General features: G+C 30.4%; 2 protein-coding genes across 2 annotated transcripts; one reads left to right on the top strand and one right to left on the bottom strand.

Annotated features, from left to right (window-relative positions):
* Positions 1 to 4,550: 4,550 nt before the first annotated feature.
* On the top strand, positions 4,551 to 8,763 carry PmUG01_13035500 (conserved Plasmodium protein, unknown function; the record flags this gene model as incomplete). The annotated part of the gene is given in 2 exon segments (XM_029007340.1): positions 4,551 to 4,841; positions 4,855 to 8,763. 2 exon segments carry the CDS (start codon positions 4,551 to 4,553, stop codon positions 8,761 to 8,763), a joined length of 4,200 nt encoding a protein of 1,399 aa, XP_028863740.1.
* A 1,187-nt stretch (positions 8,764 to 9,950) lies between these two features.
* Positions 9,951 to 15,914, bottom strand: PmUG01_13035600 (conserved Plasmodium protein, unknown function; the record flags this gene model as incomplete). The annotated part of the gene is made up of 3 exons (XM_029007341.1): positions 9,951 to 15,380; positions 15,627 to 15,706; positions 15,872 to 15,914. Coding segments are annotated over 3 exons (5,553 nt in total), but the record flags the coding sequence as incomplete, so codon positions are not given.
* Positions 15,915 to 16,196: the final 282 nt, after the last annotated feature.

Raw genomic sequence — 16,196 nt, forward strand, 5'->3', positions numbered from 1 at the left:
TGTTCGTCATAATCTTACCATTGACCTTTTTTTTATTATTCCAAAAAAAAAAAAAAAAAAAAAAAAAAAAAAAAAAAAAAAAAAAAAATAAAATATATGGTCCCTATGTCCAATTAAATAATTCCAACTATATTATATCAATTCAGACATTTTAAAATTTTTTCAAGTATCCAAAAATTTATAATTTATTACGGAAAGCACAATATTATTCTCATATTTATATGTAAATTAAAATTATTTTAATGCAACTCCGTTTATTAATTTTTTAAAAAAACAAAAATGAAAAAATTATAAAGACGAGTGAAGCGAAGAATAAAAAAAAAGTAAAACAAAGAGTAACACAACGAGTAAAACAAAAAGAATAATTTAAAAAGAGTAATACAAAATGAGTAATGCAAAGAGCTAAAATAAAAAGCACAAATAGAAATACAAACTGAAACAAAAAATTTATTCCTTAAGAATATATGTTACGATATCACGAAATATTGAATAAAAAGCTGCGTACAACATTTATTACCACATGCTTGCAATTTTTTTTTTTTTTTTTCAACTTAAAACTGTACACAAGTATGTAAATAAAGAAATATATACATATATATATATATATATATATATATATATATATATATATATACATGCATACATACATACATACATGCATACATACATACATACATACATACAACTATCTATTTATCTATATTTATAACATTCCATGTGAAACAACTCCACAATTTTCTAATTATATCTAACATTTAAGACATTGATTACAGCTACATAGAAATGTACGTAATGCTTCAATTATATATACTTGTACAATCTAAGCGTTCTTCTCGAACAGTTCATAACCGGAGTTAAGTATACATACATATATACGTACATATATACGTACATGTATATATATGCATATATGTATATGTATGTATATATGTATATGTATGTATATATGTATATGTATGTATATATGTATATGTATGTATATACGCGTATATGTATGTATATACGCGTATATGCATACATATATAATACTGTAACTGTAATGTAGATATTATTATACAAATATTTAAATACACAAATAAACAATGTTGGATAAGCTGGACTTTCTAAATACAAAAATCATGATAAAACACAAAGAACAACATGAAATTAAAACGTGTCAAAATAAATGAAATAAAGAAAAAACAAAAAAAATAAGAAAAACAAAGAAAATGAAAAGAAATAAAAAAAAAAAAAACAAAAAACAAATCATATAAAATTCAAAATCTAATAGAGCATTTTTTTTTTTTTTTTTTTTTTTAATAAATATTAAATATATTTGTTAAGGTAAAAAAAAAAAAAAAAAGAAAAAGATATAAACATATGTTGCATATATAAATATATATATTTTTTTATCTTTATATATGGTATGTTTTATTCGAAAACATTATTCAATTCATATGAAAAAGCTTAATATTAAAGAAGAAAAAAAAAAAAAAAAAAAAGAGCAAAGAAAAAAGCAAGCAGTTGTAAAATGAAAATGATTTTGCTTTTTACTCATTATACATTGAATTATCATTATTTTTTCCTAAAATACGAAATTAATAAAATGTTCATTCAAACATTAATGTACATATTCTTGATATAGAACGATAATATTTAATTAAACGATAAAAAACGAAGTTGTAGGTTAGGAGCGCATATAATATATATATATATATTAATGTATGTATATATATACATAATGTACAAACATACACGGAACGGGATGAATAAATTTTTTTTTTTCACATGAAATGCCAGAATTTAAGTATATATATAAAAGTGTAAGGTAAAAGAAAATAAGCATATATAAAGTATTATAAACATTTTAATAATAAATTACTTTTCATACTTATGTATACAGCATGTTGTTGTAAACAAATTTTTTTTTTTCGTATTTTAAAAAAAAAAAAAAAGAATGCATGTAGGGAAAAGAAATATAAAAAACCTTCCATGGTAGTTACGACTGTTTTTCGGTCAACATATATATAATAATGTATACAACTTACAAAAAAAACAAAAAAAAAAAAAAAAAAAAAAAAAAAAAAAAAAAAAAAAAAAAAAATAATAATAATAATAATAATAATAATAATAATAATAATAATAATAATAATAATAATGATAATGATAATGATAAATAAAATAAAAAATACAAGAAATACGACGGAGAATATTCATTTGGTAATAATTTTGTATTTTTCTGCCTCAATTATTAATATGGTGCATGCACAACGACGGAATATAAAATAAAAAATGGTAAAAATGGGGTAAAATAAAATATTAACCGACTGCTAACAAATTATATAATTACATACGCATAATATAGTTCAACTTATGATCTGAGTCCAATTAGTGTAACGCAAGAGATTAACAAAAGAAGTGTTTACATACATGTGACAAATTTTTTTTTTTTTTTTTTCTTATATTGAAGTTAGAGAAAAATGAGCAAAAAAAAATTTTATAGAAAAACGCAATTTCCGCTTTACGTTATATAACAACATATCATTTGAAAAAAAAGGAAAACCCGGAAATCTAGAGAATAAATCAAAAAAATAAATAAATATATATATATTCATATTTTGTTATCACGGGGTTGTAATGTTAACAAAAATTATGATAAATAATTTTTTTTACTTCCATCTTTTGTAAATTTAAAAATGGACCGTTCGAAAATGGGCTTTTACTTTTCGTGCATGTACATGTTCATGTTTTTCCTTTTTTTGCTTCAATTTAATGGGAATCATGCCAATCATGCGTACACACATGCATGATGCGATGATTCGAAGAAGTGGAGGCATACAAATATACGTACATTCATACAAACTTATGTACATGCACATACATAAATGTATGTTACATCCATTTGTTTATTCGAATGAAATTCCTTTTAACCCATTGGCTTTACTACAAAATTACGCATAATAGAGTATTCCTTTGAAAAAAGGCATAACGTTAATCCCATACACAAAACTTCTGTTATTTCGTCCTTATCTTATTCTTATTTCATCAATATCCTGTTCTTCTTTACTTTTCTTTTCTTTTTTGTACATCGAGACGCTACCAAAAAAAGCGTCTAAATAAAACAAAAATAAAAGTTTTAAAAAGATATTTTACACATTTTCTAAAAATTCCTTGTTAATATTTTCAAAAATATCATATAATGCTACAATGGTATTTGCCTTAGGAAGAAAGATCTACATATGAACAAATTTCACCGATATTATTACAACCTAAAAGTGAACAACATTTTCATCCACTGTTGTTCATTCTCATGGCAGTTGTATCAACAACATAACGAATTGTCCATATAAATTTTCGTACAGTTACATTTGTATTTCTGCTCAGCGTAAATGTATGCATAACAGGAAATGTGAACTACCTGCACATGTTCAAGTGTAAATGTGGGAAGATGTAATGACGTAATGGCGTAATAGCGTAACGACGCAATGACGCGTTTAACCTCTTGCATAGTTACCCATTCCTGAATAAACATTTATTTATGCGCATGCCAGAGTTTAACCTTTCCACAATTTTATTAGGCTAAAAAAGAAGACTTTAAAAGTTCAGTTATTTCTTTAAAAAAAAATGTTACCATTTTTTATGAACAGTTCAGAATTGTTCAAAATTGTACATAACTGTTCAGAACTTTTCGTTTTCTATTTACAATGCGACATTAATTTTTTAAAGAAAAAAAAAAAAAGTAAAGATAACAAACATGACAAAGTAGAAATATAATAACATAACGAATTGAGAAAAGCTGGCACTCCCTTAACACAGAAATAATTTATCTTAATTTAACACAAAACAGCATGATCATCTCCAAAGAAATTTAACATGAGGACTGCACTTACGAGCACGGGGAGTAACCATATCCCCTACTTTCAAATTCTAATATCCTACTCTCATTGTTATTGTCAGTGACATTCACCTTCTCGTTCAGTCATATGCTTTTTTTTCTCTTTAACAATAAACCCTCACGAAAAGGGAAAAAAATTATGAACAAGTTCATAAAAAAAAAAAATAAAAAAAAGATATGTCCATATTTTATCATGTTCTCTCGAATTTTTCCTTTCATTTAAAAAAAAAAAAAAAATCAAACAGTATCATAGTGGTATAGTAGTTTAGTATCATAGTGGTATAGTAGTTTAGTAGCATAGAGGTATAGTAGTTTAGTAGCATAGAGGTATAGTAGTTTAGTAGCATAGGGGTGTAGTAGTATAGTGACACATCAGCAAACCGAACAAGGAAGAGTTAATCTGATCGACAAAGAATTATGTAAAGGGAATGGTTCCCGTGCACATGCATGTATATAGACAGAAAATTAGCAATGCAGTTCTCTTGTAGCAATTTTTTTTTTTTTTTTTTTTTTTTTTCCTAAAGATATTGGGACGGCGGACATGCATAAACGTATACACATTTACGCACATATACACACGCGTAAAAATAAATAAACACATAAATAAATCCACATTTATATACATATATAGCCGCACAAGCGCGGATGGGCAAAAGTGCCAACCGGACAAACAAAAATGGAGAGCAGCTTTTTCTATAATTTAAATGGGGGTCAAAACGTTTTGGAGTTGATTAAAAAATATGAAGAAATAAAAAAGCAAAGAAGTTCTAAGGGGCAGGAAGTAGTAGAGAAATGCAAAGAGAAATGGTTGTACAAAAAGAGTAAAGAGGATAATAACGAATCCAACGAGCAGAAAACAAAAATTGGGAGAAAGAATTTTATTTCGGAAAAAGAAAAGCTGCACATACTGGAAAATTTAAGAACAAACTTATCCAAAAATAGCAATATGAAAAATTTAAAAAAAAAAAAAAAAAAAAAATTTATTTCCTTACCACTCTTTTTGCATAAATGAAATAGAAAAATCATCAATAAAAAAAAAAGAGATAGAGAAATCAAAAAAGGATCATGTTCAGGTAAAAAAGAAAAGTACAACATTAGTTCAAGAAAGATTAGAAGTAAGTACAAAGGGAAAAGAAGGAATAGAAAAGCGGGGGAAATTATATGAACAAAAAAATACAAACCAGATAGATGAAAAATTAAAAGAAACTAAAAAAATGATTGACATAAATTCATTTAATCCTAAGAAGGAGTTTCGGGATAATAATATCTATCATAAAAACTATAGTACACAATGTACATATGGTAAGAATATACATAAAATAAAAAATTGGGGTAACAAAAACTTTTGTTCGAATGAAAACAAAGGGGGTAGGGGCACCACCATATTTAAAGAACATAATAAAGTAGTATCAATAAATAGAAACAAAAATGATTCATATTTAAATATGATAGACAGGAAGAGTAAAAAGAACAATGACCATGTAAAAGAAACTGTTACTATGGACTTAATAATACCTTTACGTAGAAGTAAATATGAAGAAAAAATAATTTCTAAAGAAGCTATATTGGTAAAAGACACACGGATGTCCAGTTCGGAAGGCAAAAAGAAGGAATATATAATAAAAACGCATAAAATGAAAAAGGAAAATTTGCATGCAACAACCAAGAATACTACTTTTAACAAACACCTGTCTCTTAACATAGAAAACAAGAAAAAGACTGTCAAAGAGAATAGAGTATCTGAACGCATATTTCGAATCCCCCGCAACAGTAATAGTGAAGCTTCCTGGGGTGAGTACTCCCCAGTAGGGAACAATAGTAACAGTTACTGTAAAGTAAAGCAAGGTCGCTTACCCATTATGAATAACAGAAGTGGAGAAGGAACCTCCTCATCTGAAGAAAACGTACACGCAAGCAACATCCTCATCGAAAATACCAGCTCAGTAGCAAGCTTCCTCAACAACTCACTCAGCAATTCAGTCGACAATTCAGTCGACAATTCAGTTGACAATTCAGTCGACAATTCAGTCGACAACTCGCTAATACTTACTCTCTCCTCTTCATCTAACATAATTTCTTCCGTTTCCTCTTATTATACCGAAAAAAAAGGAAAAAAGGAAATGATGAGTAAGACTAAAAAAGATAATAACTCAGAATATGCTTCAAAAGAAGTAAAAGGGGGGGAAAATTCGACCGTTCACCTGACAGTAGTGGACCAGAAGGATAAGGATAATATCCACGTGAGAAGCATAAGCGGTACGAGCGGCACATGTGGCAAGGGAGAAAAAGAGAAAATGAGCCAAGGCACAGTAGCAGAAAATACTGCAAGCGCGGAGGAGGGAGGGATGCAAGAGGGAAAAACTGGGTTGGTTCACAACAAAACCAATGTTAGTATCGTCAGGAGCAATGTTAGCAGCATCGTCAAAAGCAGTACTAGGAGCAACGCTGGAGGGAACTCGAGGCAGGCTCGCGCAGAACGGACGAACAACTTGTTCTGCACTGAAAACAGACATGCAGAAGGAAACACAAAGAGCTACAAAGGGAATGTGGTGCAGATGAAGGAAATTAAGACAATATATCATATAGTTAGATACGAAAAAGTTTTAAAGAAATTGAAAAAAAATATGCTGAAAGGTATAAAAAGAATTACAGAAATGAATAATCTAAAGGTGCCTCCAAATTTTTACTCTAAAAAATATTTTGCTCAATTTTTAAAAAATTTAAAATTGTTTGTTCACAACAATTTTGATGAAATAAAAAAATTAAAAACAGTAGAGAAAGAGGAAAAAAATATTTATGAAATATTTTTACATAGTAAGAAAAATAAATTTTTATTAAAAAAATTTTTAAAAAAAAAAAAAATTTTAGCAAAACAACTTCGAAAATATATAATTAAATATGAGAAAAATGCACGTACTTACTACACTCTTAATGATAGTAAAGAAAAAGAACAAAACTTAAATTACTATCAGACTTTGCTCAAATTAAAAAAGACCCTGCTAAATAGCACCGATTCAATCCAATTAGTCCAAAATGAAGAAATGAAAAAAACTGATAAAAAAAAAAAAAAGAATGTCATCAGATCTTCCACTAAAATGGAGGAGAGTCCTAGTACATCGTACCCATCTAATAACGAAAACGAGGGGGTTACAGTAATACCCTCAAATGACAAGATGAAAAAAAAAAGTCAGAAAAAATTTCTGAAATTTCTGAACAGTGCAGTCGAAAAAGAGAAACAGCAGCATTTGGATATCACCATAAATGGAACAAAAAATAAAATAAAAAAAAATGGATTTCCGAATAATACTTGGTCCTATTCAAAGGAGAATACTAGTTTGTTCAATCCTTTAACGGAGTTGAATAAAAATCAGTATCCGCTTCATGCCTCTTCTAAGGACAGGCGGGATTTTGGCACATATGACATAATTGAGACAAAACAGGAAATTAGTAAATTAAAAAGAAAGAAAAGAGAAAATGTGGACATCATATACACTGTAGACACACATGATGGTAAAACTGAGGAGGAACAGGGTAGGATCATCATAAAAGACATGTTGAAGCATGATAGTAGTCCAAACGTCGGAGCAAAAGAGGGGTATCCATTGATAAAAATTGTTCAAATGAAGTGGAACAACTTAAGCAGCTCGGTTACAAAAATGGAAAAGAATGTGCACACGCATTACAGTGGTGGTAGCGGTAGTAGTAGTAGTGGTAATCATGTAGAGAGACGAAGAAGTAACAACACTCCGGATGATTGTTTAAACAAAGCAGTATGTACCATCAGCGCAGTGGAGATTCCTACGTGTGATGAACAAACTTCACATTGTATTAGAAGTAAAGAAGATTTATTTCCTTTTAATGAAAATTATAATGCATGTGACAAACTAAACAGTAATGTAAATACCCATAATAATATTATAAACTTTTCTAATATAGATAATATAAAAATTAGCATAATAAATCATAGATTTCATAACAGCATACTGAACAACAATTTTTATTTGGCTCAAGGGGGAGCACAAGTTAGTAGAGGAGGGGGTACCATTGGAGGTAATGGATGTGGTAGCAGTGGAGATAATAGACGTGGTAGCAGTGGAGATAATAGACGTGGTAGCAGTGGAGATAATAGACGTAGTAGCAGTGGAGATAATAGACGTAGTAGCAGTGGAGATAATAGACGTAGTAGCAGTGGAGGGGGTATTAGTGCAGATAAGGAATCAGAGAAAATGATAGCTGTCCCCCCTACTGACCTAGCTACTAATCCGAGTGGAAATACCTTTGCTGATCCATCCGCTTTTCCTACCACCCCCGCTCTGAAGCCCTTCATTACACGAGGTAACAATCCGAACAACAAAATCTGTACCATAAGACACTGTAAAAAGTTTGTGTGCGATGGAAACTGCTTTGTAGAAAATAATATACGCGCTGTTAAACTTAAAAAAGATAAGAGCAATTTCGTTGATAAGGTGAGAAAACATGTATTCAGCAAATACAACAACGTTTTAATGTTTTTAAAGAAACGAATCTACAAAACAAATGCTTTGATTAAAAAAATTGAAAAAAAAAAAAAAAAAAATTTTATTAAGAATTATTATTTCTTTACTCTTATTCGACAAAATGTTAAGGCACAACTCAAAAAGTTAGGAAGAATAAAAATTATATCAAATATTTTTTCGAGCAATAAGAAGTGGGAGGATTTTATAAGAGCCCCGGCTCGAGTTATGAGACGAGGAGCGAAAAAACACTCGTTCGGTCGTAGTTCACGTAGTGTTGACCCTATTGCTAATCCTATTGCTAATCCTATTGCTAATCCTATTGCTAATCCTAGTGGTAATCCTATTGCTAATCCTAGTGGTAATCCTATTGCTAATCCTAGTAGTAAGTACTGAAAGAAGAGCGGTCAGACGCCATTGCTCAATCGGGCACATGTAAATGCGTAATAATGTAAACCTGTTTTTATGTCAAGACAAGCGCATTGTGCGGCTGCTTTATAAGCATTCAAAATTTATATGTAATATTTTTCTGTATGCGAATGGAGAACATTTTATTATAATAATTGTTATCACTGAGTACATAATTATTGTTATTTTATTTATTATTTTATTTATTATTTTATTTATTATTTTATTTATTATTTTATTTATTATTTTTTATTCTTTTTTATTTTATTTTTTCCCCCTTCATGCAGAAAATGGCTTCATTCACAAGGTAAATTTGCGCTCTCTCAGGCTGATCAAGTATAAGGCAACTGCAAACATATTTAGAAGGAGAAAGAAAATATGAACAAGTTAAGGGAAATACTAATGACCTATCTTTTACATATGCATGGACACTCCTACATAATTTTAACCTAACATTACAAAGCAAAGGAAAACTTTTTTTTATTTTATTTTTTTAAGAGTGAATTTTTGAAATCATTATTCCTTCTCTATAAGTTTGTAAATTAGTGAATCAGTAATATATATTCACATGGATATACTTCTTTGCTTTCCCCCCTTCTTGCTACAATTTTTTATTTTTTTTATTTTATTATTTTTTTTATTTTATTATTTTTTTTATTTTATTATTTTTTTTATTTTATTATTTTTTTTATTTTTTTATTTTTTCGTTTTCCTCCGTCCGCAAAAAGGGTATGCATATATGGACAAGCGCATATTCCTTTTGCATGCGTCTGACTTAACCTCGTATTGTCCCATCCACAAGGCGATCGCGTGGTTACATATTGAACTGTTTGCACAAAGCAAAAGTCTTTACTTAAAATTTAACGTTCTCAACATGAGTGAAGTAAAAAAAAAGAAAAAATGATAAGAGAGGTGCGTAAGAATATGGGAAAACTCACACAGTAACACATGCACAGTTACACATTCACAGTTACACATTCACAGTTACACATGCACAGTTACACATGCACAGTAACACATGCACAGTAACACATGCACAGTAACACATGCACAGTAACACATGCACAGTAACACATGCACAGTAACACATGCACAGTAACACATGCACAGTAACACATGCACAGTAACACATGCACAGTAACACATGCACATGTATCTTCAAGTGCCATTCCCTTTTATGTGTATTCTATGTAAGTACCATCCCGATACAGACACAGGCGTAAGTAATTGATCATTTGAACAAGATGAATGGAAAAAAAGTCTAAAACTTCTTGTGTTATAATTTTTTTATTTAAAGGAGTGATGATTATATATAACATGGTTCTAAATAATGACATAAAAAGGAACAGCAAGAAACATAAGAAATAAAAGAGAGAAGAAAATATATAACTGTTTAGCATATAAGCATCTACCAAGAAGAGAAAAAGAACGAATATCGATAAGGCCAAAATGCGTAAGGATTTTGTTATTGCTAAGTGGTATGAGTAATTTGTGTTGACATATTTATGAAGATGCTTTTTGTTTTGCTGCCACTCTTTCTCCCTTTCTTTTGCTTCTTCCTTTTTAACGGTACCGTAGTTGGTATTCACTACTGCACGTCGATTTTTATATTTTTTTTTGTTCTTTTTCCTTTTGACATCACTCCACTTGAGCAAAGAAATACCAGATGCGTTAGGACATACGATATAAGGACAACTCTTCCTTTTAAAATGCTCTTTCTTTCTTTTTAGCAAACTAAAGGCTCTATAAATACGTGAGAAAGTAGAACAAAATGGGAAGAAGAGGCAATTGTGTAACGTAGGGGTAAAGTATATCCTCCTTATAAATGGATTAATTTCATCGTGAAAATCATTGCTATATTTTTTTTTTTTAAGACTAGAATACCTTATGACTATAATATTATCATCACTAGATAAAAACCTACCATCTTGTATATTCGTTAGAAACACTTCCTTATATATATGACTAGTTCTTTTTATCAATTTAATGAACAGGGACAGGTGTAATGCTCTGTTGAAGTTGAACATATTGACCATAGTTAATTTGTTCTTAAGGTTTACCTTTTCTTTTAATTCTCCTTTTCCATCTTTTCGATCTCTTCTCCCGTTTTGCTTACTTGAACATAACACATATCCTTTAACCTGTTGTACATTCTTTTGACAAATCTGCTTCCTTATAATATATCTACGTCTTCTCTTCTCTGCCATATCACTATCTGCATGTATTTGTATCCTTTCTTCCCTTCTAGAATGGAGGTTCTTTTTTAATCCTTTCCATCTTGTGTGTTTTTTCTTGTTAGTTAAATATTTACCTCTTCCGTGCACTATGATATCTGTTAATGTACGTAAACGCTTGTTAGCATTTTTCTTTTTCTGATCATTTATACGCTCTCTTTTTAGGAAGAGATTTTTATTATTGCTTTGTTCAGGCAAATGGAGCAGATAACTCTGATAAGGTAGCAATTTATCCCTTCCTTCTTTTGGTTTTCCCTGTACTTTTGACTTTACAGTGTTTATTGCGCTTTGTATGGTGCTATTTGTTTTTGTTTTCTTCCTTGCGTGTTCATACCATTTGTGTTTGTGTCTCACATGTTGAAAGATTTCCCCGTGGAAACTCATGTTGGCTTTTGAATTGATGCTACTTGGACTTGCCCAACTTGAACAGGCCACAATTGGACTGATATGTTTACGTAAATAGAAATAACCTTTTTCACACTCAAACAGATTAGAAGCATATATAACTTGACTGTTCGCGTTGATGTAAAAGTTTGTAAACTTGGCATTTGAAAAGTTTTTGTAAAAGGGGGGTTTTAAAAAGGAAATGTTGATTAGGTGTTCTCTGTGTGACTGTACGTAGTCAGAGTTGCGCGGAATAGGCGATGCGCGCAATTCATGTAACATATAAGCAGCATTTCGTGTATGTGCAGAGCGCCTTTTACGTGTAATGCTACTGTAAAGACAGCCATCACTTGCAGAACGTGTGAGAACACATTTCCTAGAGTGCATTTGAGTATGGTTGTATCTCTTCATGTTACATTGATGCATTTCTTTGGCAATTGATTTAATATTTTTGTAATCAATTGTATTGACAATGGTGTTAGGATGTTGTATCTGTGTGCACAAAAAGGAGTAGTTGTTATTGTTTGTGTTTTTTGATCCTATGTGGTCGAGGTTCTTACATGTCTGATCCATTTTATTGTACAAAATTTTAGCGTTCTTTTCTTCTTCTTTCATACTATAAGTACGCAAAAAATATTGTTTATTAAGTAGAGGAAGGAAGATACCAATACAATTTTTTTTTTTTTTTTTTTTTAAAATCATGTCTACTTGTGATCTCCCTCTGTGAATTAACTCATCATGGATGCCTCTATCCTTGTTATAACAGCAATAATAGCCATCATCATGATGGTAATTGCCACCATCAACCATATCACCACCATCAACCATATCACCACCATCAACCATATCACCACCATCAACCATATCAACGCCATCAACCATATCAACGCCATCAACCATATCAACGCCATCAACCATATCAACGCCATCAACCATATCAACGCCATCAACCATATCAACGCCATCAACCATATCAACGCCATCAACCATATAAAGGCTTCTACCCCTACTTCCACCATAATTGCGATTAAAAATATATGAAGAAAAAAAAGGAGTTGTGTTGGATGGTAATGGATCTATTTCATCATTTACTAAAAACGTTGCACTGATCTGTTCTTTGTCAGTACCTTTATCAAAGTTTTCATCCATTCTGTTCAAGTCTAATAAATAGGTATTCCTTTCGCATATTAAATGAAAGATGTGTCTCATCAGTCTCATATATTTCACCGAAGAACAGGGATAATCATCCCCTCCTTGGGTCAAATATTGCTCCTTAAAAATAATGGAATGAAAAAACTCGTCCAAATGTTTGAAATCACTACTAATAAATTCCTTACTCGAGTATGTAATACTTTTGATATTACAAAATGTACGAGAAAGACGAACAAGTAAATTAACAAAATAGTAAATGCTGTTCCATAGGGTGTTATCATTTAAAATACTATACCCATTAGTTCGATTCTCTTTAAAATTAAAATTAAAACTTTCATAAATGAACATTCTGTCGAATACAAATTCTTTAAAAATGTGAGAATCACTTATTAAGTAATGAAATATATCCTCAATGAATATTCTCCTATTCATATTTATTATTTCATTATAAATATATTCATTTGCTCCTTCCATATTTGCTGCTTCATAATGAAGATAGCACTTTTTAAATCTACTCTCAGTTAATCTTTCTGACCAATTTTCCCTTTCATATCTAGAGGACAACATAAAATAATTATCATTATATCTTAAAATACTTCTACCATGTGCTTCTTCACCTGATGGCATATTTAACAAAGGATTACCCCTACAGGTATATACACCTGTTCCATTCTTATATATACATGATTTTTTTGAATCGTCATTTTTACATTTTGTCATATTTTCCTTTGGATTGCTCTTCCCTCCTATGGGGATAGATCCCTCCCTCCCCTTCTTGCTCACCCTCGTTTGCCCGTACTCTGCTTTACCTTTTGTGTTGTTTTCTCCTTCTGTGTCTCCCTTACCCGTGTTACTTACTCCTTCTGCTTCTACCTTCCCCAGTGGATGTAACCCTAACGAAGTTGGTTCTACCGCCTGAACAGCCTTGCTTGCTACAGAGATCCTTCTCCCAACCTGCGTTTCCTTGTAGTATGTACTTCCACCCGTGTTGTGGGTATTCATTACGTGTAGATAACTATTTTCCATGCATTTCCCCATTAGCATTGTGCTTTTTTCTTCTGATGAGTGCCCTCTCTTATGATTAATGAAGTTTCTACATGTACTGGTAGTGATAGTATTTTTAAAGGTATTCGATATAGTGCAATCCTTCTTTTGGACTAACTTTGTCTTTTTAAAATGATTTCTTTTTATTTCTGTTTCACTGTCTTTTATTTTATTTTTACTCTCTATTAATATATTTTTTTGTTTAATAATGAATTCTAATTCTTCTTTTTTTTTGATGATCATAATTTTTTCATTTTCCATTAAAGTAATCTTTTTTTTTAATCTTTGAATAACATTATTACAATTTTTTAGTTTTTCATTTTCTTTTTTCAATTCTGTGTATCCACCTTTGTATTTCTCACATTCTTCTATGTACTGTTCGTTAATTTTTAATTCTTCTAAATATTCTTCCATTTTTTTTTTTAATTTATTTTTTATATTATCATTCTTGTTCTTATATTCAATGAACTGTTTATACAAATTGTGTAACTTCATGTATATATTCTTCGTTTTGAGGAAATATAAACCGAAATATATATATGTCAGGTATAGCAGTATCATTATAAGATTTATGCTTTTTTTTATTAACTGACTATTTTTCATTTTTCTTATTTTGTGCAGGTGTTTGTAAATGCTCTCACAAACTTTGCTTATATTCTCTTGATTTAGCGCCTGCTCAATATCCTCTATGTTATATTCTTGTTTGTCCTTTTTACTTAACTTGAAAAGGATGGATGTGGCACCAGTCCTCAGCATGCTCTCGTTAAAGCAGCACTGGTGGAGGTATCTATCCGGTTTGGTCTTAAATGGTTTACAGTGCGCTTCGAGGTATGGTTTGTCGTACGACTGTCTGTATTTTTCATAATAGTTTCTGTTGTAGCTGGTGTGCGTATTACACCCTGTGAGGTCCCTTTCCCTGCACTTTGAGCCAAAAATATTGTCACTGCTCAATTCACATATGCAATTATTCTTTCTGGACTTTTTATAAAAGTACTTGGTAAAAATGCTATCTGAAGCATCTTTATTTAATATATTATCTTCTTCTTTTGAACTTAAATTTGTATAAAAGGTACTATCATTTTCACTGTGCATGTTCATAAATTTTATTTTGAATTTTTTTTTTTTATTCTGACTTGTGCATAAATTTGTGTCATTTGTGTCTCCCGCCACTGTGTGCTGCTTGATTGCCCTTTTCCGAAAAAATGTTCTTTTACTTTTATCACTATCATCAGTTCCATCGCCATCAACGTCCTCACCCCCAATATCACCACTTCCAATATCATAGCCATTGTTATAACTGTGTGTATTTTCGTCCCCATTTTTGCTGCATTCCGCCCTTATACAGCTAAATAGAAAGGATAATAACAAGACAAATTCCTTAACAATAGGGTGTAAACTAATGAAATTTCCCTGTATCATGACCTTGAGTGTTTCTTCTATACTTTCACAAGTATTAAATTTTATTTTTTTATTGTAAAATTCGTCATCTTCGCTTGGATTTTCCCCTGTAGCTTTCTGTTCACTACCATATGCGTCCTCACATGCTTCCTCACATGCTTCCTCACATGCTTCCTCACTTTCGGATATGATGTTGTCACTGCTGTCATGTTTCTGCTCTAGTTCGTTATCGTTGTTATCGTTGTTGTCGTTGTTATCGTTGTTGTCGTTGTTATCGTTGTTGTCGTTGTTATCGTTGTTGTCGTTGTTATCGTTGTTGGCGTTGTTGTCTTTATCTTCATTATCGTCATTATCGTTTTTGTTGTTGTCTTTTTGAATTATGTTTAAGCCTAACTGTTAGTGGGGGTGGGGATACATTACAGCAAAAAAAAAAAAAAAAAAAAAAAAAAAAAGACAGTTAAAATATGGGTGTATAGCCGCAACGAAAGAAAGAGGGAGATGAAGCACAGTACATTAATGCAAAATGTAATTTGGCTTTTTCTTTCTTCTCAGTGTTATTCTAACCTAATTGTACTCTTCTTTTTATTTCATTTTTTATATTTTTTTTTATTTTTTTTCCATTCTTTTTTTTTCAATTACGTCTATTAAATTCTGTATGTTCCACGGACTATCCCCTAGCTTCTCCTTTATATTTATAATTACAGATTTGTCAGCAATTCCTTTGTAAAGAAATAAAATCAGCAGGATTGTGCATGCAACTGTAAACTGTTTGTTATGTTTTCACTTTGCAGTAATTTTGCAATCACTTTACAATTACATTACACTCATTTTCATTTCGTTCCTTTTACTCTTTATTTTTATTTTATTTTTTTTTTTTTATTAACCTGAATCGAGCAAATCACTTATGTCTACCGTATCCGATCCTTTCTTAAAAAAAAAGAAAAAAATATATCCATTTCTGCGCACATATTTAAAATAATACTTGTGCACTCTTTTTTTCTAATATTTATAATGATAGCCTTGTAGCTTATTGCAAAGGCATAATAATTTTGTTTTCTTCATTGGATTGCTTTGCTCATTGATTTTCCTTGTTTATTTTTTTTTTTACATTTTTTTATTTATTGATTTTGCTTTCTCTTTTCCTTTTTACCGATAAGCTGGTTAAGAACAACGTAAGCTCGTCTACCACTTTGGACATGTTTGCAAAAA

The sequence above is a fragment of the Plasmodium malariae genome (genome assembly GCF_900090045.1).
Source record: "Plasmodium malariae genome assembly, chromosome: 13".
Lineage (NCBI taxonomy): Eukaryota > Apicomplexa > Aconoidasida > Haemosporida > Plasmodiidae > Plasmodium > Plasmodium malariae.